The sequence below is a fragment of the Anarhichas minor genome, unplaced genomic scaffold, assembly GCF_050575085.1.
Source record: "Anarhichas minor isolate MPS153535 unplaced genomic scaffold, ASM5057508v1 ptg000020l, whole genome shotgun sequence".
NCBI lineage: Eukaryota > Metazoa > Chordata > Actinopteri > Perciformes > Anarhichadidae > Anarhichas > Anarhichas minor.
Window position 1 is genome coordinate 1,427,600 of NW_027466466.1, and position 26,665 is coordinate 1,454,264.

A 26,665-nucleotide genomic window follows, 5' to 3' on the forward strand; every position below is an offset into this window, starting at 1 on the left:
CACAAGCAGACTGCAGGTTTGTAGAGTGCATATACAATAATAGTCGTTATCCAGTGCACTAACTGGTTCCAAAAGCCGATGAACAGGTTTCACTGCACAATACCCTCACACACACACACACACACACATATTGTGTTGCAACGTCATTGTACTTTGGTTTGACATTGAAAGAGGAAATCCCAGCCTGAGACTGAAGTCCATCGACCGCACACTTCAACTGGTGCACTTCCTCATACAGTGCACTTGACAGCAGTTGTTTACACTGCCCGTGTATGCTGAGCAGGAGAACATTTAACGCTGTTATTTATCCGTTGAAGGAATAAAAAAATCAAAGTTATGACAAAGTCAGAACATTAGAACCCGATTCAGTTTCTTCTGCTCAACCAAGACAAATGGACAAGACGTCACAGCCAGCGCAGGAGGTGAGTGAGCTCCTTCCATAAACCATGCTCTCTGTGTTTTCACTTCAAGGCTGCTTCACTTGTTTCAGGCTCAGCTGTGATTAACTTGACATTCGTATGCTCACTTTACATATGTATTGAAATCAGTATCTGAACAATATCATAAATGAAGGTAGCAATTAGGAAACCAGAAGAAAAAAGAAACAGCACGGGGAAATGTAAAGATGTTAAAACATCTGCGATATTTCCTGTGAATGTCACATGACAGGAGGAATGGAGAACTTTGATGTTAGCAGCTTCATTTTTACTTCCTGTGGTAAGAATTATATGACAAGTGCACACCACTTTAGTATTGAGTCGAGGGGAGGGGTGTGTGTGCATTTCTTGACTTGAGGTAATGTCATATGTAAAGACATGAAATGTACCCGCAAACATATCGCTCGACTATCAGCGATTGCAACTTCCTGCACACCTGTCTCAGCTAGCAAAGTATTTCCTGTTCTGTCCAGGCTTTGCTGGCTTCCATTGACAAATGATCTACTTTATATGGTATTTATTGTAGGATGATTCTAAATGGTATCCTGGGGGCTACTCCATTACTATAAGCTGAACAAAAGCATGTGTTCCATCAGGGTGTTTATGTCTCAACAATGGAGTTTCAGCATCAGAGCAGGCGCAGACAGAAGTGCTGATCAACCCTTAGGTACTTCTCCCACTTCCTCTATCGTCCAAACATTAGTTAGCAGTCAGTCAGTACTTTGTGATAACTTGATCAAGCAAACTAGTCCGATAAAGTCAAAGTTCATATGATATCACAAAGCATGCGTCAAAGGGCTGTACTTATGATACAAACAGCAATGAGTAACATAAGCAAAACACACTAAAATGTATAGAAGTGAGATATAGCGCATTGCAAACGTAATAATTGGACACACACACTACATGCAATATACAAAAGGGAAAGCTGATAACTGTAATTGAGTATTTTAGGGCAGACTAAGTGAGGTTGAAGGCTGATGTGTTTTGAGTTTACTTTTGAAGTAGTCGACTGAGGCAGACTCTCAAACTTGAGTAGGAAGACGATTCCTGAGAAGCGGGGCTCGGTACCACCTTTTGTTTTTGGAATAGTTGGCAGTTTAAAATCGTAAAGCCCGAGCAGGCATGAGGAGTGACTAGAGGTGAAAAGTAGGACGGTGCAGGATCTTCAAGTCTGATCCAGCATGTACAAGGAGTCAACGTAATTAAATAAGAATAGGTTTTGGTTAATATCATAGAAATAGAAGAGTACAACCAACATTTTCGTGGTCAGTTGACAGGTATGAAAGAAAAATGGTGATTGTTGTTAGTTGTGATGATGACAACACACGTCAGCAGGGCTGTAAAGTGTTGCTGCAGCACGCCAGGAAGAGAGCGGATGCAGCTAAGAAGACGGATGGCTGGCTAGTTACCTCGTAGCTAGTCCTCCTGTGGAGCGGCGGGGAGTGAGGCGGACTGTTAAGGGCACCACTGCACTCTGAAACCCATTATTTACAATGGCTTAGCAAAGCGTGGGCACAGCACACCGCTACTCAGATTATTTACTTTTAAATTTGAAAAGTACCAACACACCAATGTATTTATACTCAAATAAATGTCCTGCATTCAAAATTTCACTGAAGTAAAAGCGCAATTATAATTTTAAAGTCACTTGGAGGAACTTTTAACTGGTTAGGAAACAGTCTCGATTTAATACTGATGCCTCTTTATGACCTAGATAAGTAAACGAGAAGATTGTCTATTTCTATATAGTTATTCTTAATTCTGGTCGGTGCCACCTGGTCCAATTAAGACAAAATCAAACGAATCCATCAGGCTCACCAGAAGAATCCAGCAGGGCCTTTAGCAGCAAGCAGCCCACCGTGGACAGACCCAGATCCGACCTGCAGTTGTAGGAGGAGAGCTCAGCTCCCAGCAGCAGCGTCTCCTCGTCCAGGAACAAAGCTTCTCCTCGATTGATCCGCCGGTCCCCGCTGGGAGCCAACACCGACTTCACACTGCTGGAGGCCCAGGCCATATTGCTGAGCCCTCTAAGGGCGGCACGGCAGAACCAGAACCAGGTCTGAGCGGGATAGACTCCCACACACTGCTGCAGTAAAGTTAGAGGTTTTATAAAGCGACTCGGAAACTCTACCACTTTTGTCCACAGGGACCGCCAAAATCAACGCAAATTAAAATTTCTTGTAGTACCTTTAAGTAAGTAAAAGTACTCATTCTGCAGAAAAATGGACTGTGTGAGTGTTTATTGATATTTATTACATCACTGGCAAGTTATCCGCTTTGACAGGTTTGACAATCAGCCTTGGTGCAAGAATAAGTAAGAACATTTATAGCAAGGACTAATGTGAGTGATAGCAGAGAATACAATGACCTGCTTTATTGAACTGGAAGCGATAAGCCGAGGAAAAACACTGCAATTCTGTCATAAAAGAGTGTGTTCGTGATGGAGTCAGTGTAGAAATCACCTCCCATATTGTGTAGTTACAGGCGTGGTCACTATGGCGACTGAGGCCATTGTTCTTTGAAGTGAAAGATAAGCCAGAGGAAGGGCAAGTGTGCACAGGTCTGAAAGCACTGCAACGGCCACTAGCCAGAGGCCTCAAATAGCATTTGCATTTTGGTGGTCTGATGTGCTTTTTCAGGGCTTCATGTTCAGTGAGTCTTCATTTGTTTTATACCACTCGAAGGCCCCAAAATGACTTGTTTCCAACTCTACGCGTGGAGACTTTAAAGGAGAAATATACTTATTTGCTTCCTTTTTGAGAGTAAATTGAAGATGAAGATCAATATCGATGTTAAGTCTGAGGGTTGAGTACAGATCTGGAGTCAGGCAATGCTTGGCCTAGCATAAACACTGGTGGAAAGGGGAAAAGCTAGCCTGGCTCTGTCCAAAGTTCAGTCCACACAATTAAAGCATCTGTAGCATGCTTATTTGATCTTTACACAAGCATGGAAAAAAACCTACAGTTTGTGGTTGAAGGGGAGCTATGTGCTGGAACTATTTCTTGTCAAAGAACAGCCTGACTGAAGTGCTGGGTGGATGGATACTGGACAATTCCTGGAACTTAATTTGAGCACTGCTCGGGAGATGATACTTAATGAAAGTGCTAAATACTTTCAGGGCCATGTTCACTATACCCAGTTTATTCAAAACAAACATGAAACATAAAACTCACTTCCTGTACCACGGGTTTGTTACCACAGGAAAAGATCAATAACTGACTGAAAAGCAAATGTTAAAGCTTGCAGAAACTGCAATTTCCGCTAGTGACAAGAGCAGAAAACTGACAATGTTTTACAACTATAACAAACTGATATTACAAATACTTTACTTAATGACACGCTCCACTAACCCTGCATCCATGCATTCCACTTGTACACTGGTGGTTTATATTGCCGGGGAGTTTTCCCATAGGGCACCATCATGTCCTGTCATTTTTGGTCGGCTATAAATAGCGGCCGTGTCTTCCCATGCAGAACCGATAATGCTCATATAAAGTTCATGCAGTTGAGTATTCAAACCAAGCAACAACAGAGGCTCAGTGGCAGTAAAGGAATGGTGTCTGTATAGTGGTATCAGTGTCAGTGACCAAGCTGACTAAGCCACGTTAAAACTAGACAGCGTGAGCCTGACCACCAACTGTTTACATGAAATGCCCTCACTTTCTAAGTCATACAAAAATAAGTGGGAATATACAGTATTGCAATTAAAACACTTTACGCGAGTTTAAAGCTTCACTTATTATTTTTGCTACTTGTTTAGCCACAGACTGTATATGAGAAGTGGACGTAGTCATCATGACTTCACCCATTGGTTTGTGGACTGACATTTTGAAGCCTTGAGTTCAGCAATTTCCCTGTCGCCATCTTGGATTATGGCCGACGCCATGTTGTTTTTTTTGCAACCAATGAACAGAAGTTAGCATATTTGGATTGCGGAGGAGTGACGTAGAGATGCTGTATACGGCTCTGGTAGCGGCAGCGACCTGTCAATCACAGTAGCCCCGCCCTAAAGCATACTCTGCTTTATGGTCTGTTTGACTCTAAATGGACCATAATTTACTAAATGAACATCATGCTGTATTGAAGAAGACTTGAAACTAGAGTTTGAGACCATAAACTCATGTTTACAATGTTTACTGAGGGAATAAATCAAGAGAGAAGTAGAGTCATTTTCTCATAGACTTCCACAAAATCTGACTTCTTGTCACTTGGCTTCACTCGGCAGAACCGGAGGTTGCCGCCTGAGGGGGACAAAACATGTTGACACTACAGAATCACCAAAATCCAACATGGTTCGTCCTCTTCGGACCATGATTATCCACGGCAAAGATCTTGGCAACCTGGCCCCTATCTACAGTACTAGATCAATCATCTAATGACCAAATCACTCTGAGGAGCAGCAGCCTGATGAGGTGGATTTATCACCTGATCTGTGATCCCACGAGACTCGTGTGATCTCGTGACCTCACGAGAATCCAGTTGCCGTGCAAGGAGGTGTTCATCCTCAGGGGACCAAAAGACTCCTATTGAAAATGTCTCTGAAACCCGACCATTAGTTAAGACACGTTGGATCAAGAGTGAAGATTGTGACCCGACAACAGCACTAGATGAAAGGTCAAGAGGTCACCAAAATCATTAGGAACAGTAGCTGTTGGGATACAGATAGACATGTAACAGGCGTATTTCTTTTATGAGGAAGGTGGAAAACTAGACCACTAATTGACTTTATGCTTGCCTCTTAGTTAATATTTAATTTAAATCTATCTTTATTCTCCTTTCTCTCAGAATTTGGAGCAGCAACTGTCGCCGAACACCAGAAAGAGTTTCAGCTTCTCATCCTTCCGTGTTAAAAGTAAGACAGCGGATCATAAAATGCATATTATACAGACAACACTTGCATCTCTATTAGCCATTTACTCATTGATGACTCTTCATTGTGTCGATGTGAACCTCCGCAGAAAGGAGCAACAGTTCTGATGACGAGGCATTTACACGGCGGAGAGGGTTGCTGTCATTTTCATCAGTACGGGAGACATCGAGACAGGGTAACTGATGCTCTTTCGTAGTTCCCCTACAGTCTGTCTAAAAAATGATCACAGACAAAAACGTGACAGATCAGTTTCCTTATGAAGAACACAGACTGGCCAAACCTTGTGGGTTCTTTTTCATTTCTAATTCTAGAGTCAGTCCCAGATGAAGATGGTGCCTCACAGCCGAACCGTACCCAGGACCAGGTGAAGCAGACAGGTATGTACGAAGGGACAACGTGAGCATTGAGTGGACATGGCAAAGTGTGGAATGCTAAATGGAGCCTTAGCTAATGGGCATCAACTGTTTCATTCAGGCTTTACAATCACTGGCTCATTCACCAGCTGCTTGAGTTAATGCAAAATTAATTTTAGACACAGCATGACAGCATGCTGTCAGCTCACCATCCCACCCTCCTTCTTAAGTGCTCAGAGTTTGGCGCTGCTAATTAAACTAAGAGTTAATGTTCATGCACTTGTTAGGGGGACTAGTTCACCGGCAGAATCCTTGTTGCCGCTTCGAGTTCCCTCAAAGAGCAAATGCCCCTTACCCTTCTGTATTGTGTTGCTTTCTTAAAAATCTAATTTACATACTACTCATTTGTACCAGCCAAGACATTCTAAAACATGTGTCAAACTCAAGGCCCGCCACGTCATTTTATGTGGCCCGTGAATCTGCCAGCAAAAAAAAAAAAATAAAAATAAAAATAAAAATATGAAAAGTTAGACTTGCAAATAAAAATATCCCCATGTTCGAAATTATGAGATAGTCATAATTATGAGATAAAAAGTCATAACTATGATTTTTAATATCACAATTGTGAGATAGAAAGTCCAAATTATGAGATACTTTAACACAACAGTCATAGAAGCAGCTCTTCATAGGTTACCCTACATTTGACATATAAATGGATTGTGAGTACATTGAAGATTACTTTAAACGTGGCTTTACAACAGATGAAATACTTCAATTGCTTGCTCTTCCACGTGGGATTGTACTCAGCAAACGCAACCTTGAAAGGATTTCAAGCAAGAAGCAGCTCTGGCATAGAAATAATAAAACCGATGTGGCAACCTTCATTGAACAGCAACTGGAAACATCTGGTCAGTGTTATGGTTACAGATGGATGCACCAAAAGTGCCATGGGGATATTTTTATCTTATTTTGTATTTTTTTTTTGCTGCCGGAAATGGGCTTCCATATAAAAGGCATATGATTGTCTTAAAATTAAAGTCTATGCTGCTTTACAGTGTACAGTGACCATGTACCACATCTCCCACAATGCATGTTGATTTTGTGACCCGCGAGATGACGGCGTCCTGCCACTAGATAACAGTTTTTCCATATCGGCGTTTAACTTTGTCAGTTAAATTTTATTTCACACTGTGATGATGAAGAAACTTCATTTGTTTTACTTGATGCGTATTTAATCTACCGTATGTTTCTGTTTGGAGGCTTAAAGCCATAAAGATTTAGATCTGAGTGGATCTCACTGAAGGGGGGTGAAGGGGGCTGGTATGGGTGGTTGAGAGGCGTGGGCCCCTGTTGAGCTGGGGGATTGGGTCAGGACTTTCCCACTGTCTATCAAAGCATTCAGTAAAAAGTATTTAATTTGTCTCCGCTTGCAGAAGATAAAAGCAATTTGTCATAAGCAGCTGAAAGCATTTGATTAAAGATGGTCAGGGTTTCAGAAAGGACCATTTTTTAAGGTAATAGAATAAAAATTGGCAAAGCGCCTGCGAGATTTTCAACATGGAATGACATACTGATCCATTTGAAAAGGGGTTGGAGAGAATAATACATTAAAAATATCAACATTTTTGAGATTAAAGGTATGAATTCATGAACTCACATCTTTGCAGATGTCCGAGATTAATCACATAAATCCAATAAAGGCTTCATACAAAGTAGTATTGCAAATGATGGACTATTAAAGGGGCATTCATAATTTGACATGTCATGGTCTTTTTACTAGTCAGATGAAGCTTAGCTTCCTAAAGTCTGTTATAGTATACATTGTATACTGAGTAGGAAGTGTTATGACCATATTTTCAGATCTGCCTTCGCAAGTCCCCCAATTCTGTTAGAGTGCATTTGTATACCCTGGAGTCCAGACCATATCGTTTCCTCCCAGTACTATGGAGAACATCCGAAGGTTAGTTGGAAAATATGCAAGCTATTAGCCCTTTGGAAACTGATGTGATCAGGTATTTGAAGGCTACTTCACGGATGTAAACTATATTGTACTGCTGTGGGTATTTCTCTATTTACAACCTGAACGTATAGTAAACAGCATTTTCAAGGGTCTTTACAGTCTTGTCAAAGTGGAAGAAAAGTCATGAAAGTAGGTGTGATTCAGCTCCCTAACATTTACTGGGTTCGTATGAAGTTAAAAGCTATTCTGACCTGCTCTTACTCAAGGGGTTTGAGTCACTGTCTGCTGGTTGTTGCTTCACGGTTACAGCTGGAGGGACTTAAAGAACAACACGCACCTTTTTGTTTCTGTCGGCCTGTCGAGCTTCAACGACACCTTGTAGTTATTGTAACTTGACGTGTGACTAACTTGAATTAGTTTACACGTCGCGATTTCCCATACAGACAGAGTAAGAAAAATAACTGCTGTAGTAGCAACATTCAACATTCAACATTAGGGAATTAAGGGTCGTTTTTGCGGACCTGACTTGAACGCAACACAACAGAGGACACCAGCGCTTGGGCACGCTCCAAGCAGTAGAAGCTGTTTCAGCCTGTGAAGCACGCGGATAGGGGCGGTGAGCGCGAGCCGGGGATGCGGCGTATGTGCGGGAATGGAGACGGTAGAGTGCCTCTGCTGTACTACTGAGTTTGCGGACAAAAACAACCGAGAGGACTGCGGTGTGTTTGCGGGGTGAAGCAGATATGAGTGAAGCGGTAGTAAAGAGAAGAAAGGGGGGTCGACTGACGAACATCAGGAACAGATGGAGTGAGTAGCCTACTGCACACTATCCACTATGAATTCTGTGACTGACATAGTCTACGTAGATAGGACAAAAACAAAACCCCTGGAGAAGTTTACAAAATGATGACCTACGTTGCTGTTAAACGGTGTTTTGTTCACCGACTAACGTTAACACGTATCGTTGTCAACCTGTTGGAGCGTGCGATGTTGACATGTCTCGCGCAAGTTGTAACGTTATATCCGTGTGTTAAGTTGTCAACCACTTTAGTAGGTAAATACGGTGGACAAATATAATAAAATAAAGTGCATAAAACATGCTGAAATAATGCATAAACACGCCGAATGAATTATGGACTCCAATGTAGCGCAGCGAGTTTAGCACCTCAAACGTCAGAACGTTAAATCCGCCTCTTTCTAAACGCAGTTTGGTATTTGGCAGCTGTCTGATATTGGAAGTTAAATAGACGTTTTATTTTCCGTAAAACAACGCTTTAGTCGTTCACTGTGTCAATCCAAAACCAGACTTCTGGCCATGACAAGTGCACACTAGGGCCCAATCCCAATGTCCCCTAAAGCCTTAAACCCTGAACCCTCAGGGACTTACTGACGTCATCTGTTAAATGGTTGAGTGTGAGAGACTGTGAGGGCTTGAAATGGTGTAAATACGAATAGGACAGCACTTTGCTGCGACATATCAAGTTCCCACGACAACGTCAATATTGTTTATCTATTTAATACTTTGTACTCCCTGATTTGAACGTCTTCCAGGCTTTCGCCTTCATGAGAGGAGAGGTTTTTGTTAAATCATTTTTTTCATAACCGCTTCAATGACGCAATGAAATGTTTGATGAATGTCTGTGTACTATAGTCTCTGTGTTTATGTACCATCTTTAGTCTTTAATGTTTTTGTCTAAAGCTGAGCACCCATGTGCCCTCCTCTTTGTTTACCTTTTTTTTAACATCTCAGGCTTCCACACTTCCCACTGGTAACCTGCGTGTTTAACCTCACATTGCTATGAATTGTGGGTAATTCCCTGAGAAATGTGGACTTACGGAAAGGGTTCATAAAGGGCTCAAAATGTCTGTGAGAGAGCCCTCCAACACTCGACCATTTGAAAGTGGGACAGAACTAGACCCTCACCTACTTTGCAGCCATGCGCCACCAAGTCCGTGAGTGTGGAGATTGGGCCTATAAAGTTACTTCAGCATGGTGCCTAACTCGATGCCTTGAATCTTGACGTTTTATTCCACTAGCTCTTAGTTATTTAACGGATTCAATCTGATAATCTGGGTCACTTTGAAGCCCAGGGAGCTGACATGGCAGTCACACATGTCTCTTTTGTTGCAGTCCGTTTGAATCGCTGGTGTAATCAGAAGGATACCAAGCCACCGTTCACATCTGTAGTCCAACACCTACTCCCGCAGCATAGCCTGTGTGAGGCTCTTCATGGCTGGCTACATATTAAGCCAGGAATGTGGCTGTTGACACTGAAAAGGGATCCCCACTGGTGATGAAACAGCATTTTGGGAGCTACTGTCTGAATTTGGGACTTTTTGTTAGGACTGGACTGATAAATAAGTGGACAGATTGTATATGAAATCTACAGGTTGCAGGTTTTCTGAAGGAGAAATAGAATTTGAACAGGATTCAAGGAGTTTTTGTGTCGTGCACTAGTGACGACTCCATTCCTTTTCCTATAGAATTGGTTGGAACATGTTCAGGAGCCTGAGGGCGGCAGGCTGTTGAACCACTTTTGTTTACACCCTCATCATAGCTGAACAGCAGCAGCACATCTAGCAGTAACATGTAGCTGAAGACAGGTTTGCCTCTGATGTCATTATCGATGTCAAGAGTAATCTAATATAGATTTAGCTCTATAGTTAGTATGCTTCTTTGTAGCTGATTGAGTGCAAACCTGTTCAACTGCAAGGCGTTGGTGGGAAACACTGGCGTTGCTATTGACACAGTGCAAACAGACTGAGGTTGAGTAAGGCGGACTTTAGGCTTAGATTAAAGGTTGTTGTTGTCAGGACCCAGATTGAAAGTGAAACCTGGACAATGTCTTTATTTAATCTCGTCCAGGATAAACTCGTCTCGGGCACGTTCAGCTGTACTGTACTCATTCAGCCTTTTAACCGAACGCATACGGGTATGTCCAAGTCGGTGATAAACGCGAGGCCATGTTCAACGGCAAACCAGACATTGCAGTGACACAACCGCACACCAACAAGAATGCAGTTTGTGGTCCAGTGTTGCCGGTTTTGTCATCGGGTGATCCACTTGGGATCAGAGCTTCTGTTAGTGTGTGGCGGCCTTCTCGTTACCAGCACAGTTCAACACGTTAAGCAGGATCTAACAACTTCTTTTTCCTAAGAAGGGCGCATGTCCAACCCATATTTGCCCTCACTGGGCTGAACTGTGTGGTTCCTTTTTATAGAATAGTGGTTGAACTGCATTGTCTCGTGTCGACACAATTATAAATGGGCTTTGGTTTCTTTGCACACAAATGATCCTATTTATAGATTGGTTAGGAGATATCCACCTGTGAAATTCTGGGTGTGTAAGAATTTACTGATACAAGTATATTTGTGTCTTTACTCAATTGGTCAGTGTCTTTGACTACATTCATTTATACTTCATCATATGAAAGTAAATTTAACAATCGGTACAATTTCGGTATGACATTCCTTGCTATAAAATTAATTTAAAAAATACAGGTCTACTCTGTAGATGGTTTCATGTGGCAAACCACAGTAATGCATCTCCAGACAATGTGGCTTCATAAAGAATCATTTCTCTCTTCAATGTGAACTAAAAATGCACGTCTTACTTTTGATAATGAGTTCACATAACATGAGATGCCTTATCGACTTTTATGTGGGCCAATTTCTAGCGTTCTCTTTCTCTCCGTTCTCTCTTTCAGATGAGACCAGTTGAGAGATTTGCTCTTTGTTTGTCATGATTTCATTTCACACACTTGAGGTATTTCCCTCTTTGCAGTGGGAAGTACGAGTGTGTTGATGGAGTTTCCCAAGTGAGGTTCAAATTGTTGAACTGAAGAATATTTTCTTCAAATAGTCGATCGACAGATTAAATAGTGAATCAAAAACACTGATACCAGCTTTTTTCCCCAATGCTGTTTATTTACCATCTGACATCGACAGAGTTGTCTTTTTCCCCACAGGGCCTGAATGCAGCACAAGTATGAAAATTCTTTCCTCAGAGTCTGAAGTAAACAAATGATTCAGCACTGTGAGAGCTGCAGTACAGAGCATTACTATGGAAGAGCTGTGTTGTTGATGGTGGTGGTTCAGTACAATTGCCAATCCAGATGGATAGGACTGCACTTGATCTACAGTACTTACTAATATCATATGCTCCAGTATGTGTGCTATTAGCCCTCTCCGCAGTGATGTTTCCTGGTCGTCACCAGTCTGTGTTCACCACAGCATACTTTACTTTCTGCTTTCATGTTAGTGGAGTGGTTTCGGTTTCTTGGTTGAAGCTGGTCAATATCAGGTTTTTGTGTTTCCGAAGTATGCCAGGTTTAGATGAGTCTGACCCAAGTTACCATGGAAACGTGACCTGCTCCTCGTCAACCTATTTTTCAGGCTGAGCTTCACCTCAGACTCAACCGACGTTTCTATCAGTCTGCTGCACGCGAACACAATGCTGGGTACAGAGGGTCAACCTCAGTAGTCCATCAGCACATGAGACACTTAGCGCTGCCTATTGTATCAGTCACTGCTCATTGAAAGCCCACATTTCAAGTACCTGCACAGTGCTCAAAGCTACATAACGTGCTTCTAAACTTCAAGCGCTGCAAACATTTGATTTATTTCACTACTTAGATTAAAACAAATGAGTACATTTTCCAAAAATCTCAATGTGAACTAAATCAAATAAAAAATGAGACAGACACCCAGAAATACTTTTATTAAGAAGGTAATTGAACAGCATTTCCATGGCGACGTCGTCACTTGTACAAATGAAATGGTAAAATAAGTTCCTGTGTAATACCCATAAATCTGGCTGGGCTCATTTTTCATACGTGAAAGTTGTTCGATGTCATGCTTGGGGATTCAGCCTCTTTGTGATTAGAAAGGAAACTCACATTTCAGTCAGGAATGAGCAGCGCTGGAACCAGACTGGACTTAGTCCGACCTCGTGTTCCTTATGAAACAAACACATCCTGGGTCAGTTTGTTTGGCTTCTCAAAGTCTTCCTGAAACGCTCCTCCAGATGTGTTTTTCCTCCACTTTGGTTGAAAGTACAAGTGAACGCAAACAGAACATGAAATTCGTATTTGTTAGTGACGTAACAGTATTTATCAAACTGACGGTTTCTCTTGTCTGTTGTCCAGGTGAGCAGCCCAAAGATAACCTCATCTCTGATGTGGCTGGGAAACACGGTGAGTACAGTAGCTGGAGACACGTTTCTTTTGACTGTACAGATAAGAGTTTCTTAAATCCATTTACCCTGCATAGTCTAGTGAAAGGTTTTAGGTCCAATCACTCCTCAAGAACTAGAATAGATCTTTATTGTCATTGTGCTTAGAAGAAGGACAATCTGTTTAGTGGTTCTTAAGCAGTGTGCACTTGTGACAAGTGTAATGTTCATTAATATAACAGTTAGTATGATATGATAGTAAAGAGTGGAGCGCAAATAGTCCACAAAAACTCTGTCTTTGGAGTTGGGTGGAGCGATGTGGCCAAAATCTCCTATCTCGATATAGGTCATGTCATTTCTCAATCACGATATATATCAGGATAGAGCATGTTTTCTGATCATTTAATAATTCTGTATGAAACAAGCACATAGTAAAGCCTATTTTTATTTACTCCTGTGTGAATTAAATACTCGAGAAATGAGAAGCACTAGGTATTTTCTCTTTTTATTTAGAATTTTAGTGCAAATTTACAGTTTCAAGTGAAATTAAAAAAATGAATATATATAGACCAAGCCTATATTGCCATCTATATTATAAAGAAATATAAAAAATGATATACAATAGACATATTTATATTGTGTTGCCGATATATGCCATCATATTGCCCTGCTTTGGAATATTTACTGCCCGTAGGCTTGAAGAGGAGAGCAGCTGTTACAATAGATTCTAGTGACAAGAAAAAAACATTAACAGGCACAAGTTATGGCTGTGCAATATATAGATATTGTGAAATGAAACTTGATATCGTAATAGGGCTTAAGTATTGTTTCTTCTTTTAAAAGCTGCATTACAGTAAAGGAATGTAATTCTTTGAACTCGCCAGACTTTTCTAGCTGCTCTGTTATCTGCCTTTACCACTTAGCCATTATAAATATTCTGTGAAAGCACCAATAGTCAACCCTACACTAGTTGCAATACTGATATCGGGGTGTTTATGATGTATTTATAGTGTCACTTGAGTCCAACCTGAGCAATCAGCCAGGCCACTCAAACCCTTTAGTTGCTTGGCTTTAAACTATCAGCGGGAGTGAATGCTGTTGTGTGAAGGCTCTCAGTACTGAGCAGCTTCTGCTTCTGTTTTCTGCAGCAACCCTCCCATCAGATGAAGATGAAGGTGGACGTCAAGGGGCCCTCAATAGGTTCAGTGCCATGTGGTCCTCCTTCCGCAAGGGCAAAAGAGATAGTGAGTATTACATTACATTACATTGACACATCAGAGAAAAACAATTCACTTTTTTTCCTTTTTTTTTTGCATTGCAAGTACTTCCACTTTCTTGTTCACTGTTACCTCGGTGCCCTGAGTGTCAGACCAGAGAGTGGAGGAGGTGGTGCTGGCCGTTGGATCACACTGTGGTTGGGGGTTAAACACCGTGTGATGTTTTCTAGTGAGGGAGTAGGGTAGAGTAGAGTAGAGTAGAGTAGAGTAGGGTAGAGTAGAGAGTAGAGTAGGGTAGAGTAGAGAGTAGAGTAGGGTAGAGTAGAGGGGAGAGTAGGGTAGAGTAGGGTAGGGGAGAGTAGAGTAGGGTAGGGTAGAGAGTAGGAGAGAGTAGGGTAGAGTAGAGAGTAGAGTAGGGTAGAGAGTAGGGTAGGGTAGGGGAGAGTAGGGTAGGGTAGAGTAGGGTAGAGTAGGGTAGAGAGTAGAGTAGGGTAGAGTAGAGGGGAGAGTAGGGTAGAGTAGGGTAGGGTAGAGAGTAGAGTAGGGTAGAGAGTAGGGTAGGGGAGAGTAGGGTAGAGTAGAGTAGAGAGTAGAGTAGGGTAGAGAGTAGGGTAGGGGAGAGTAGGGTAGAGTAGGGTAGAGTAGGGTAGAGAGTAGGGTAGGGTAGGGTAGAGTAGGGGAGAGTAGAGTAGGGTAGAGTAGAGTAGGGTAGAGTAGGGTAGAGTAGAGAGTAGAGTAGGGTAGGGTAGAGTAGGGTAGAGTAGAGAGTAGAGTAGGGTAGAGTAGAGTAGAGAGTAGAGTAGGGTAGAGAGTAGGGTAGGGTAGGGGAGAGTAGGGTAGGGTAGAGTAGGATAGAGAGTAGGGTAGGGGAGGGTAGGGGAGGGTAGAGTAGGGGAGAGTAGAGTAGGGTAGGGTAGAGTAGCCATTCTGAACACACACTGAACAGACATGACGAACAGTGTTGAGCTGTTGTGATCAGAGTTCTGCTGCAGACACCAGGGGATTTCCATCGGGCTCCTCATTTCCCTCAGAGAATCTCTGTGGTTTAGGTTTGATACTGAGGGAAATGAAAACAAAACAAACTACGTTGTTGTTATTCCCCACCAAGCAAACTACCTAAAAAGATTTATAAAGTGCTATTGCTATTTTACTAAAACTGCACTCGTGATAAGCTACCAGCCCGACAGCCTCACTTCAAAGGAACAGATTTTTCTGGAACTTATCATCACTGCACACCCCAAACATTTTGTAAGGCAGATCAGCCTACTGATCATAAAACTATACGTAGGCCAAATTTGGGAGTATTTGTGCATGTGCAAGTGTGGTAGGAGATGCTTCAGCAGGCCTAAAAACACACAGACACAAGGCTGCCAGCCTGAGAAAAAAAGCCCCTTGCTGGGGCTCTTTTATTTTCGACAAAAAGGGAGGAATGCAGCAGAGAACACGTGAACAGGCTGGCAGCCAGTGGAGAAGACAGGATGAAGCTGGGCTGTTGGAATAGGCTGGATACTGGTCTCTGAGCAGAGCCGGGATCAGTAGAGTTGTCTGGGCCAAAGTCTGTTAGCAAACATTTGTTCAAGGATTCAAAGGACATTTATTGTCATTATGCAACACAGGGATGCACAACCAAAGTCAGCTGTAGCACATTTTCAACACAACAAACACATGACAAACTAAACTAAAACAGTAGTACTTTCCTGTAGTGCATTCTTTTCATTTCCATCATAAGGAATGTAAAGAGCAGCAACAGAAACTATTCTCTGGTCAGATAATATGGCTGACATCTTCACATTAAAAACTCTACATGAGGAAAAAGACATTGTCCATCAACTGTGACTGTGTTTGAGCACCAAGCATCATGATGCGAACACAGAGTCCTCCTCTCAAGTTCAGCTTGATCCTGGTCCACGATGGATCCAGGTCTCTGTGAAGATGTGGGTTCAACAGTCACAAGCTCCCAGTGCTTTCATCCATCTTATTTTTCTGCGACTGAACTAGTGGAGTAGCCTCAGGTCCTAGCTGGGTTAGCTTAGCTTCCATCTCGGCTCTCCTCCCTCCCTGTTTGGTGGCGTTTGGTCCGGCAGGTCGGGCTGGTTGGTCGGCCGTGGAGCAGTGATCGTCTCAAAGTCCGCTGCACTTAATCCTCACGCTTCCTTTTGTGATGAATGTCTTCTGTCATCTGCTATGAGTGATGAACACGTAAAAAACAACAAATAGACAAAAATGTAGCAAAATTGATGGGAGCTACCATGCGCAGCATGTACATGCGTCACTGTTGCCATAGCAGTTGTTGCAGACACTGGGAATAAATTATGGAGTAGAATCAGAAGAATGAGAAATTCTATCCAAAGAGAGGATAAATATAGTTATATCCAACAGTTGGCATAGTGGATGTTTAGACATCCAGCCTCTGACTCCTCTTGGGCTGCAGCCAACCAAAGAAAATCTTCGTCAACTTAAATTTTAGCTGCTCTGCCACCGATTAGTCGATGGGGAAAAATAAATCTAAATGATATCTCCAGATGAACTACAAAGACAGAGATGAGCGCCGCTGTGCTCAGTTCAGGAGCAGCTACAGACAGAAAGCTGTGCAGAGTGATCTCAGCCAATATATTACCTTCACTGCAAGAATGACCTCATTGGACAAACCACAGTGTCGTACACCTACAAACTGTGCTGGGGCCAACAACATAGAGTGAGTCACAATGTCAAATTCATAAATATCAAAGCACCTTATGAACACCCTATGAAGCTGTCATGATAGTGGGATCCACATTGTCAGTGAGGTTTTCTGAGTGAGTGCAGTCTTTGATGACTCTTAAGATGAGGAGACACTGAATGACTACATGCAATATGGTGATAACTGACCTTCGCTGTGTCCTGCCCTTCTAACTGGCCAATCACAGCGTAGCATCGGCCAGCTCTGACAAGGGGTCCGACATCAATCTGTCTCTGCTCCATGCAACTGTTTCAGATGTTCTTCATTTTCAGGCTGGTTTCGTGGATTTGGATCTAGTCTTGGTTAAACGTGTCATGGTGATACTTGTTACACTGAGAGGTGGTAAGAAGTTATGAGTCTCTAAAATGTTAGGTTTCTCAGTTAAAAACCTGCGGAGCTAACAATAGCAGAGTACGCTAGCACATCATTAACTAGCGTTAGCACTTCTATGCTAAGCTAGCTACTGAAGGTATCCTGAATGTATACACATGCTGCTTTGGCTTTTTAATGATTTCATTGTCTTCTGTCTCCAGGTGAGGTGGTGGTTCACTTTTACACTGTGATCTGTAGCTTTAGCTTCTATCTTTATCTTTTCAACCTTTTTTAACTGCTGAATCAGTTTGACATCCTGGATACATCCTTCAGACAAATATTGAAGACACTCCTGTCTGCTTCTATCTGGAATCTCCGTTTAGTTTATGAATATATATCCCTGAATATTTCTTCAGGGAGTGCAGTTTGTGACATTGTGTGCTCAATGGTAGCTCTGTCAGCTAGATGGAGTAGTGGAATTTTTGTACTTGAGTAGGAAGAAATCATTTAAAGGAATAGTTCAACATTATGGGAAGTACACCTTTCAGGGGGGATCGTGTCCAAAATTGGAATTGAACTACTACTTGAAAAGAAAAAGAAAGACAGTGAGCAAGTGGAGAAGTATCATTGCGTCCCTTCTTTGAGGATATGTTTATAATAATTTAGACTGTGGTCTTTTCTCCCGAGGAGAGCAAAGGGAGGAGAGGACAAAAACCGGGGCTGGAGCATAGCTGAGACCGACCGAGTCCTGTTAAGTTACCGCTGATGAAAACCCAACATTTGCTGACCCGGCTGCTTCAAAATAAAAGCTTTTAAATCAAAAATAATAGGGGACTTTTATTGTGCAGAATTTGCTTTGACATGCTATCCAATAAAAACTAGTCTACTGATAGCAGCAAAAGTAACGTAGAATTTAAAGGAAGCAAAATGTGTTTATCCACCGTTTTACAGCCGCTCCTTTGACCCCTAAATGTGTCTGATCACTATCCGATCAGGTGCCGATCCAAGGGGCCTCTAAACCTTTCCATCTGCATCACAGTGGTAACCCTGGATGTATTTCCACATTTCTGTGTAGGAGTCAAAGACCCTGAGCCGACAGAGCCGCTGGGCCCCGAGGTGGCAGACAACACATCCAGGCAGCACCGCTACGTCAGTGGTCAGTACTTCTTTGAGTATCTGGTGGTGGTCAGCCTCAAGAAGACCAAAGATGGCAGCAGCTACGAACCTCAGATCACCTACCAGTTTCCCAAGGTCAGTTTGATGGTGGAACGTCCAGTAGGTGAGCCTAACAAAGCAAACCTGGAGTGTTTTTAGGAGTGAGACGGGTTACAGTTATACACTGTCCAGTTGGAGAAGGCAAAGCTGTGCGCTCTGTTATCTATATATTCCCTGGAGGGTCATTTCAATTTATGGCCACGAGAGGTGGTTTAAACTTCAACAAACAAATTAGGATAAAAATCGGATTGTTTCTCAGAACTAGAGATGTCTGCCTTCTCTCGGCGTTAATGTGTACTTCTCGCGCTGTCACGAGCCTCTCGTCCATGAGTAGATGAACGCTTCCTTCTGCGCGTTGATATGGTTGGCTGGTGTAGTTGGGAAGAGAGAAAATAGTTCCTCCACGAAACTGCTCACAAAAAGGTCTGTGAATTATCTTGAGTAACCGAGTCATTGTTTCCTGAAAGAGACATTGATGTTGAGTTTTTCAAATGTATTTTTTTGGCGAGTGCCATCTAGTCCCATTATACTGAATAAAAGGCACACACCTCTACGGCCGATATCTCCAACACTAAGCAACTCGCACCAAAACTATCTCGACTGATAAGCACCACTATAGGTAAGAGGAAACATTTCGATTTTCAGGGTGAACTGTCCCTTTGTTTCGTCATGTTGTCATTCTGACCTATTGGCCTCAGTTGGTCGGTCACAATGGTTTTCCATAGAGGTCAGCTTGGGTTCATGCACCATAAGTCATGTGGCATAATTCAAGCTGACCAAAGGAAGCTCCAGATCTTTCAATCCGTTGCTATGGTATTATATTGCTTTGAAGGTACAGTGTGGATATTATGAGTGGTTTGTATCCATGAAATGCAGCAGCACAACAAATTATAGAGGAGAAGAAGACTGCAAGCTGATGTAAACATTACAGGACACAGAATTTAAAAGGTACCTCCATCGTCTGTTTGTTACCTGTGTCGTAGCCTCGTCCAAAAATAACTAAATCATCATCTTAGCGATGAGTGTAAAATCAGACACAGCCACTTGAACTGAGGTTTGTTGGGGAACTTTGCGTGGAGAAAAAAATCAAGAGATGTTCATATTCTGTAGTGTGCGTCTGAGAAAACCTGAACGTTTTTTAAAGAACAGACGTGTGCTTTCAGAGAGATGGGATGGCGAAGTTTCAGAAGGAGGAGGAGGAGAAGACACTAAAGGCGATCACTCTCTTTTGTTTCCCAGAGGGCATCAACTGGGCTCCTTTAACAGAATACCACAGGTACAACTGCTCCTCTGCCAGCTGCTTCGTCGCTTTGATAACTTTGATTCCTGTGTCCATGGTTCAGTTCAGTGTTTATGTCCTTTCCCTTTATGTTTTCCAGTGAGACTTTCTCCTTCGTTCTGACTGAGGTTGATGGCAGCAGAAGAAACGGATACTGCAGGAGGTTACTGGTCAGTGTGCAGACTGAAGTTGTCTTCACTGTGTCACCATTTGGATCTCATTCTCCAGTGTTCACTTTATAAACCTCTCCTTTCTTTCTCCGATCTGCAGCCTGGAGGGAAAGGAGCTCGACCTCCGGAGGCTTATTGTATCATCAGCTCGGTGGCTTGTTTTGGCCTCTTCTCCAAGGTGTGTTCAACTGAACTTTTCTAAATCTTTCAGCTTGTTTCTCACTGTGACTAAACTCGGCCGTACTTCTTTCCGAACATCATGAATTTCCAAATTAGCAACCAGTCACTTAAAAACTATAGGAAACTTGAAAAATGTGAATTTGTAACCAAGTAGGTGTATTGTGTCAGTGGCCTTACCTTAAGCTCCAAGATCAACAGCTGTTCATGCTTTGTTTATCACCCGGTTCAGTCATTCTGAGGAATGTGTTTCCAGAATGGAGAGCCCTTGATCACGATCGATCGTTGGCTAGTGAGAGTTAGGGAAATGGCATCTTGCCAAACTAGGTGGGTGGGGTCTGCTTCATGGGTGTATGAAGAGGACTGGATACAGCGTTGGAGGCGGCGCCCAGCTCTTTCCTATGAAAGTTGCTAAGTGGCACATGAAGCAAAAAAAGTTTGAATTACAAGTACAGAAGTCTGATAAAATGACCTGAATCTTCCGGTGATATTCAGCATCCATGAGCCCATAGAGCAAGCTTCCTTTAGCCCCGCCTCCCAGCCCTCGGTCCAGCCTCCTTCTCATTCATATGAATGGAGGAAGTAAAAAAAGTTCTGGTTTCGGGTATTTCTTCCTAAAATGTCTTTTACTTATAACTTGTGACTTAGATAAGTTCACCAAATAAAATTTGGGCTAGGTAGATTGAGAACAAGGAAAAATGTATGCTAGTGCCTTGCCTTCCATTTTGGAATGTTCATTTCTGACAGCAAAATGTCAATAGAAACAACACAATGCTGGCTTTTCTTTTCTAGCACACAAAATGGCATTTTTTGCTGGAGGAAACCAAACTAAAACATTGAATTACTTCCTGGTTTTGTGCTGATGTCTTAGACTTGTACTTTGTGTGGAAATATGGTAATCAATGTTTTAAAAATCAGAACCAGCAGGTCAGAACAAAAAAACAAAACAGAAATTTGATTTGGCCACCAAAATTGCAATTGGCGCATCTCTAATTTATTGTGATACTGTCAGAAACTGCAGTGCAGTACAAATTGGGAGAACAATAGCAGGAAAACAAAGAGTGGTTCGGCATGTGGTGGCTTCATTTTCAACGTTTGCACAGATTTTTTTGAATGAATCAACGATTTGGTAGTGACAATAGAAAACAAAGACTAACAGAACTGTGTTTGTGTTTTATGAAATGTAAAGCTGATCCCATTTATCATATGCATTCATGCACCATTAGCACTCAGCTCACTGCAGTAAGACATTCAGTGACTTGCTGGGTTGTTGCATATTTACATTTACTTAACCTTTATACTTATATATCTGGAAAAATCTGCATCAGACTCAAGTTCCTCTATACGATATTCAGAGCATTAATATAGCAGTAAACAACCAGTCACCTAGTCTTGTTAAAAAAAAACTCTAATGAGACTTTATTTGTAAAGCATGAGAGTTAAAGAAGTTTGGATATATTGGTATTAATCAGTACCGTATCATGACTGTGTGTGCAGATATTTGACGAGGTGGAGAAGCGGCGGCAGATCTCCATGGCCATGATCTACCCATTCATGCAGAAGCTGAGGGAGGCTCCATTCCCAGCTCCAGGACACACTGTGGAGATTAAGAGCTTCATTCCTGAGTCAGGCACTGAGGTCAGACCAACACCCCTCCTTATACTCATAGATGATCAACAGACTGTTTGCTCTATTCAAGTTTAACTTGAAAGATTCACAGTAGCTCAGGTTTACCGAAGTTTAAAACTAGTTCTGGTGCAACAGAATTATTAGATAAGACAGTGGAGGGCCGTCAGGGACAGAATCACAAAGCTATATATATTTAAAAATTTTTTTTTTTTTTAGAATTTTTATAATACACTACATGTATTATCATTTATAAAAATATTTTTCCCATTATCTTATTTTCTCATTGCACAGCTACTGTCTTCCTCAGTTGCTCTGCTTCCAGTGCAGCTTGTTTTAAGCAGAGCTTTTATCCAATCAGATTTCACCTCTGTGTCTCTAGGTAAGAACAGAGACCCAGGCCTGCAGAGTCTCACCTGCAGCCAGTGCAGATTAAAGTGAATGGGGACGATATTGTTGATTGTCATAGTGTTCAACCAATCAGATCTTTAGTTTGACATGTTGGGCGTATTCTTTGACTATCAGAGCCTGCGCGCCGGCCTATAATGACGTCAGCATTACATGCCGCCAGTGTCCGTGTGTAGCTTTCCCGCGAGGTACAGAGTGTGCTGTGATTGGTCAGTGGGCGAGCACGTGACTATCGTGAAACGAAACTTAATAGCCAGCAGAGGCTGATGGGTAGTGAATCACATCACGTGATACAGCTCAGCCAATCAAAATGCATTCTGACTGAGTGAGATGCACCATGATGGAGGAACCTGAGCCGAGGAAAGACATTGCAGAGCAGTAAATTCAACGATCAAGTTGTGAAAGTAAAATCCTATGTTAATCTCTTTGGGTCGTGGCTTGTCATTAAGGAATGACGGTGGATCCCACAGCCAGACCAGCTGAGAACATTATATTTTCCTGAATTTAGGCTTTTGCATTTTCTAAATGCTCTAGCATTATTCAGACAACTCGTACCGAACGGTTTAATACGAAGATGTACATAGTTATAGCCTTAAAAATGAATAACAGCTGTGGCGCCACAATGTGGTTATAAGGTGGTATTTCAGCTGCAGGACAGCAGTGAAGGCCCAGGTATAAAATGCACGGCCCGCCACTGAGATCAGATGCATATCCTTGTTTTGTTGAGGAGAGAACGAAATGCATCCAATCTGGCGTACGCAACACAATTACATAATCAGCCCATTGATATTTAAAGGGCCCGCTTTTTGTGTTTGGCATCACACCCAGTCAGATGAAGAGATTCAAAGACAACCGATGCTTGATTAAAACTAGTGTTTTATTTTCACATCTCTGACCATTAGTTCTCTGATATTATTTGCTGAAATATCCAAATGAGGCTACATCTTTAAGAAGAAGAAACACGAGCAGTCAGATAATCAGACAGGAAACAAATCTCCAGGTTAGACCAGAAAAATAGTCAAATGATCACATAGACTGTCTGTTTTAAACATTTTCCTGTACACTACCTACTCTCCAAATAAACTGCTTTAGCTATAATTTGTCTACACGATCAGCTTGTTTCCAACCTGTCTGATTGTCTGACTGCTCGTGTTTCTTTTTCTTTTTTTTTGCCATGTCACCAGTTCTGAGATCTCAGAAGGGATAGAACCGATTGTCAGTACTCAGGAAATCTGCCGGTCTTGAAAAGCATTTCATTCATTTTCCTCCTAAAAAGGCCTTATAATGTATAAAAGGGATAGTTTGGATGTTTTGAAGCGGGGTTATATGAGGCAGGTTATATGAGGCACTTCTCCACAGTCAGTATTTTACTACGGTAGATGGAGTTTGGAGTACCAGCACGGGAGCAAAGTAATGTACTGCTGTTGACGGGGAAGTGGTAACGTATTTTGGACAACATGAGTTTAAGGGTATGCTATAGAATATTTTCACCGCTTTACCTGCCGTCAGAGAGCTGAAACAGAAACACTTCCCTCATCAGGCCACATACCATGTTTCAGCAGCCATCACAAGTTTTTACTGATGCTGGCCATTGTTTGTGCTGGAGTTACTGTGGCCAGCCCCCGGGGTGAAGTGAGGACAAAGACATGGTTCTTCAACCAATGGATGCATCTCATCCCGTCCTTTAGAGCTAAGCTTTAGTGCCTTGACAATCAGACGGGCGTCAGAGCGACTTGTCAGTTGAGTGATGACATATTTGTGACAGCGGTGGTGACTCTCCACCAGATCATCAGTCTGACCCGGCCGTTGGATTCCTGGCTGGAGCACGTGAACTTCCACACGCTGTTCGGCTGCCTGACAGACGAGGAGGTGTTGCTGGTGTTTGCCGCCACCGTCCTGGAGAGACGGATCGTCTTCATCGCTGATGAACTGGGGTATGACACACTCACACAGACCTCATCAACCTCATTCATGCATCGCTCGAGTACCAAACGTCCTGCACAAAGTGAAGAGCAGAATATGTTTTGAACTGGACGGTGTGACTTACCCGGGACGTCCGGTGACTGCATTTCATTCTGATGGAGTCAATCACAAATCAGACGTCCACTGGAGGCATTTTAGACGTGTAGCGTCTTCAAGCAGTCTGTTCTTCATCGCTGTGTAGAGTAAAGCTTTAAAGGGATAGTTTGGATCTGTTCAAGTGGAGTTGTATTAAGTTCTTCTCTATAGTCAGTGTATTACTACAGTAGATGTAGTTTGAAAAAAACCAAACAGGAGTTCCAGCACGAAAGCAAAGTAATGCACTTCTGTGGACGTATTTTAGACACCTAAAATATCTATATCAGTTTAAGGGTACGCTATATTTATAGTATTTTTAACACATGACCTTGCCACCAGACAGACCTTTCAGACGGGGAACTGAAGCTGTGATATCTATCTATGCTCTCTTTGAAACACAGTGCCAGTTTGCCTCCTCCTGCCCTTTGATTAGTCAGTATGCAGGCTAAAGAACTTTTCAGTGTGCTGGTGGTGGAAACTACCGATGCACAAAGGAAACGGAGGAGCTACTCACAGCTGGAAAACAAACTGCAGTGTGGCTTGTAAACCAAAAATAACGGTTAAATCTTTGGGAAGACATTTAGCTCTTTGTGACGTTTAACTGACCCTTCGCTAAGTTCTTAAATACAGACTGGCCAATTATAGCGTAGCATCGGCCAGCTCTGACCAGGGTCAGACAAGTCTCCAGATCTGCTCCGTAGACTCTCATCAATAGTTTCAGATGTTCAGGCTGGTTTAGTGGGTTTGGAGCTCGTCCTGGTAAAACGTTGTGTGATAGTGATACTCGTTACCCAGAGAGGTTAGAAGGAGAGATATGTTTCTAAAACGCTACGTTTCTACTTAAAAACCTGTGAAGTACATTAGCACATCATTAACTAGTGTTAACAACTCTATGCAATGCTAGCTACTGAAGGTAAACTGAATGTACACAAGTCCCCGTATGGACCAACTACAAAGTGTGGAACGGTAGTGGTGAGGTGCCAGTTTGCCTCCTCTTGCCCTTGAGCAAGGCATCGAACCCCCAACCGCTCTGGGCGCCTATCTGTGGGCCCCCTCACTCCTCTCTGTATTAAGGCCTGTGTGGAGTTCCTGTTTGTGCATGTGTGTATTTCTGTCTGTCTGACTGACTGATGTTTCACTGAATGGACATTACATAGAATTTGAGTTTATTACAGTACAGTTATCCAACCCTTTCAATGTTTTATTAGCCTCTATCATTTGACAGTTTGCCATTATTCAAATACTGGCTTTTCTCAGAAATGGTATGATGGTGTGTACTCGGTTGGAAAATGATTTGTTTTTGAAGCCGATTGGCTGATCTGGTGGCCCTGGCATTGTCATTAAAGGAACCCGTGCTTGTAATTACATTGCAGCTCAAATACAGAGAATAACTGAAGTGACTTGAGTTCATGATGAAACGGACTGACCCATCAAACCTGGACAGTTAGTTAGAATCAGTTCTGATATCAGCTCCCTTGTCTCCCCACAGCACATTATCCCAAGTCATCCATGCCGTAGCAGCCCTCCTTTACCCCTTCATCTGGCAGCACACCTTGATCTCAATCGTTCCGCAGATCCTGATCGACGTAGTGTGTGCGCCCACCCCTTACCTGCTGGGAGTCCAGAAATGCCTGCTGGACCAGGTCACCGACCAGAGTGACGACGTGAGTTGTGATGGAGAACGCAACCAAAGCGTTGCTTCATTTCTACAGAGACAGTGTTTGTGTATTAGAACAGCATTACTGGTGAAAGCTTTCTTTCTTCTGTCGGTGACAGCTTCTGGTGGTCGACTTGTCTGAGGATAAAAAGGAGACCTTCATTGCTTCAGTAAGTGTCGCATGAACAAAAATGTAAATAATCTTTTGGTTATGAATTGTAATTTTGAAATTCAATTAAAACATTTGTTTGAAATTGTTTTCCAGGTTGGTGATGAAAGCTCAATTCTGCCCCCGAAGCTCCAGACTGAAATACTAGAGGCACTAAGAACCAGAAAAAAAACATCAAGTGAGTCAAGTGCAACCCAAATCAAACACACGTGTATCAGTAAGGAGCAGAAGTGTAGTTTTCTGTCCTTTGTTTCAGCGGTGGAGGAGATGAATCGGGTCGTGTCGGAAGCCTTCCTGCATTTCTTTGTGAAAACAGTCGGCCATTACAGCTCGTATGTGAAATACAGCCGAGCCGGACAGCCGGGGGTGTTTGAAAAGAGGAGTTTCTACAAGGCCATTGATTCCAAGACCACTCGACACTTTGTCAAGAAGTTCATCCAGACGCAGACGTTTGACCTGTTTATCCAGGAGGTGGAGCAGCAGCAGCAGCCTGGACCGCAGCAAGGTGAGGACTGGCCACAGATCATTTGACTCAAAGATATAAATTAGGTTCAGATTCAATGTAGGCCTGCTGTCAGATCTCTCTGCAGGGACTTGACTTTCAAAAAAACTGGCTTCTCACAGCCTCACTCTTCTCAAAACATTAACTAATCATGAAATTTAGGTCATTGCGACACTCACCGCTTCTCCAAATCCTCATTAACAAGGATTAAAACTGACTAGAGAAGTGGCAGCGCAACAGGAAGGTCTGATGGAGGAGGAATAGCTGTGTCCCAAGTCCACCCTCACTCTAATCAGCTTTTGAGAAAGTAGTGTATTCACTCTGGCAAAGTCACAAAAATGGAGTTCACTGAAAACAGTC

At 42.5% G+C, this 26,665-nt stretch overlaps 1 protein-coding gene across 2 annotated transcripts in view; it reads left to right on the forward strand.

The window, feature by feature from the left end:
- Positions 1-225: 225 nt before the first annotated feature.
- dennd2da (DENN/MADD domain containing 2Da) overlaps positions 226-26,665 on the forward strand; it is a 28,508-nt gene continuing 2,068 nt past the window's right edge. The window contains exons 1-16 of one of the 2 annotated variants that reach the window (XM_076095511.1): positions 226-422; positions 5,226-5,292; positions 5,399-5,485; positions 5,622-5,687; positions 12,771-12,818; positions 13,945-14,040; positions 18,120-18,295; positions 19,423-19,535; positions 19,639-19,708; positions 19,809-19,886; positions 21,383-21,523; positions 23,705-23,853; positions 25,467-25,641; positions 25,754-25,804; positions 25,900-25,981; positions 26,060-26,308. In XM_076095511.1, the coding sequence (XP_075951626.1) occupies positions 393-422; positions 5,226-5,292; positions 5,399-5,485; positions 5,622-5,687; positions 12,771-12,818; positions 13,945-14,040; positions 18,120-18,295; positions 19,423-19,535; positions 19,639-19,708; positions 19,809-19,886; positions 21,383-21,523; positions 23,705-23,853; positions 25,467-25,641; positions 25,754-25,804; positions 25,900-25,981; positions 26,060-26,308 (1,678 nt within the window). In that variant the 5' untranslated portion in view covers positions 226-392. Of the gene's footprint in view, positions 423-5,225; positions 5,293-5,398; positions 5,486-5,621; positions 5,688-8,219; positions 8,431-12,770; positions 12,819-13,944; positions 14,041-18,119; positions 18,296-19,422; positions 19,536-19,638; positions 19,709-19,808; positions 19,887-21,382; positions 21,524-23,704; positions 23,854-25,466; positions 25,642-25,753; positions 25,805-25,899; positions 25,982-26,059; positions 26,309-26,665 lie in introns of those variants that run through there. The other variant, XM_076095512.1, reaches the window with a different exon arrangement.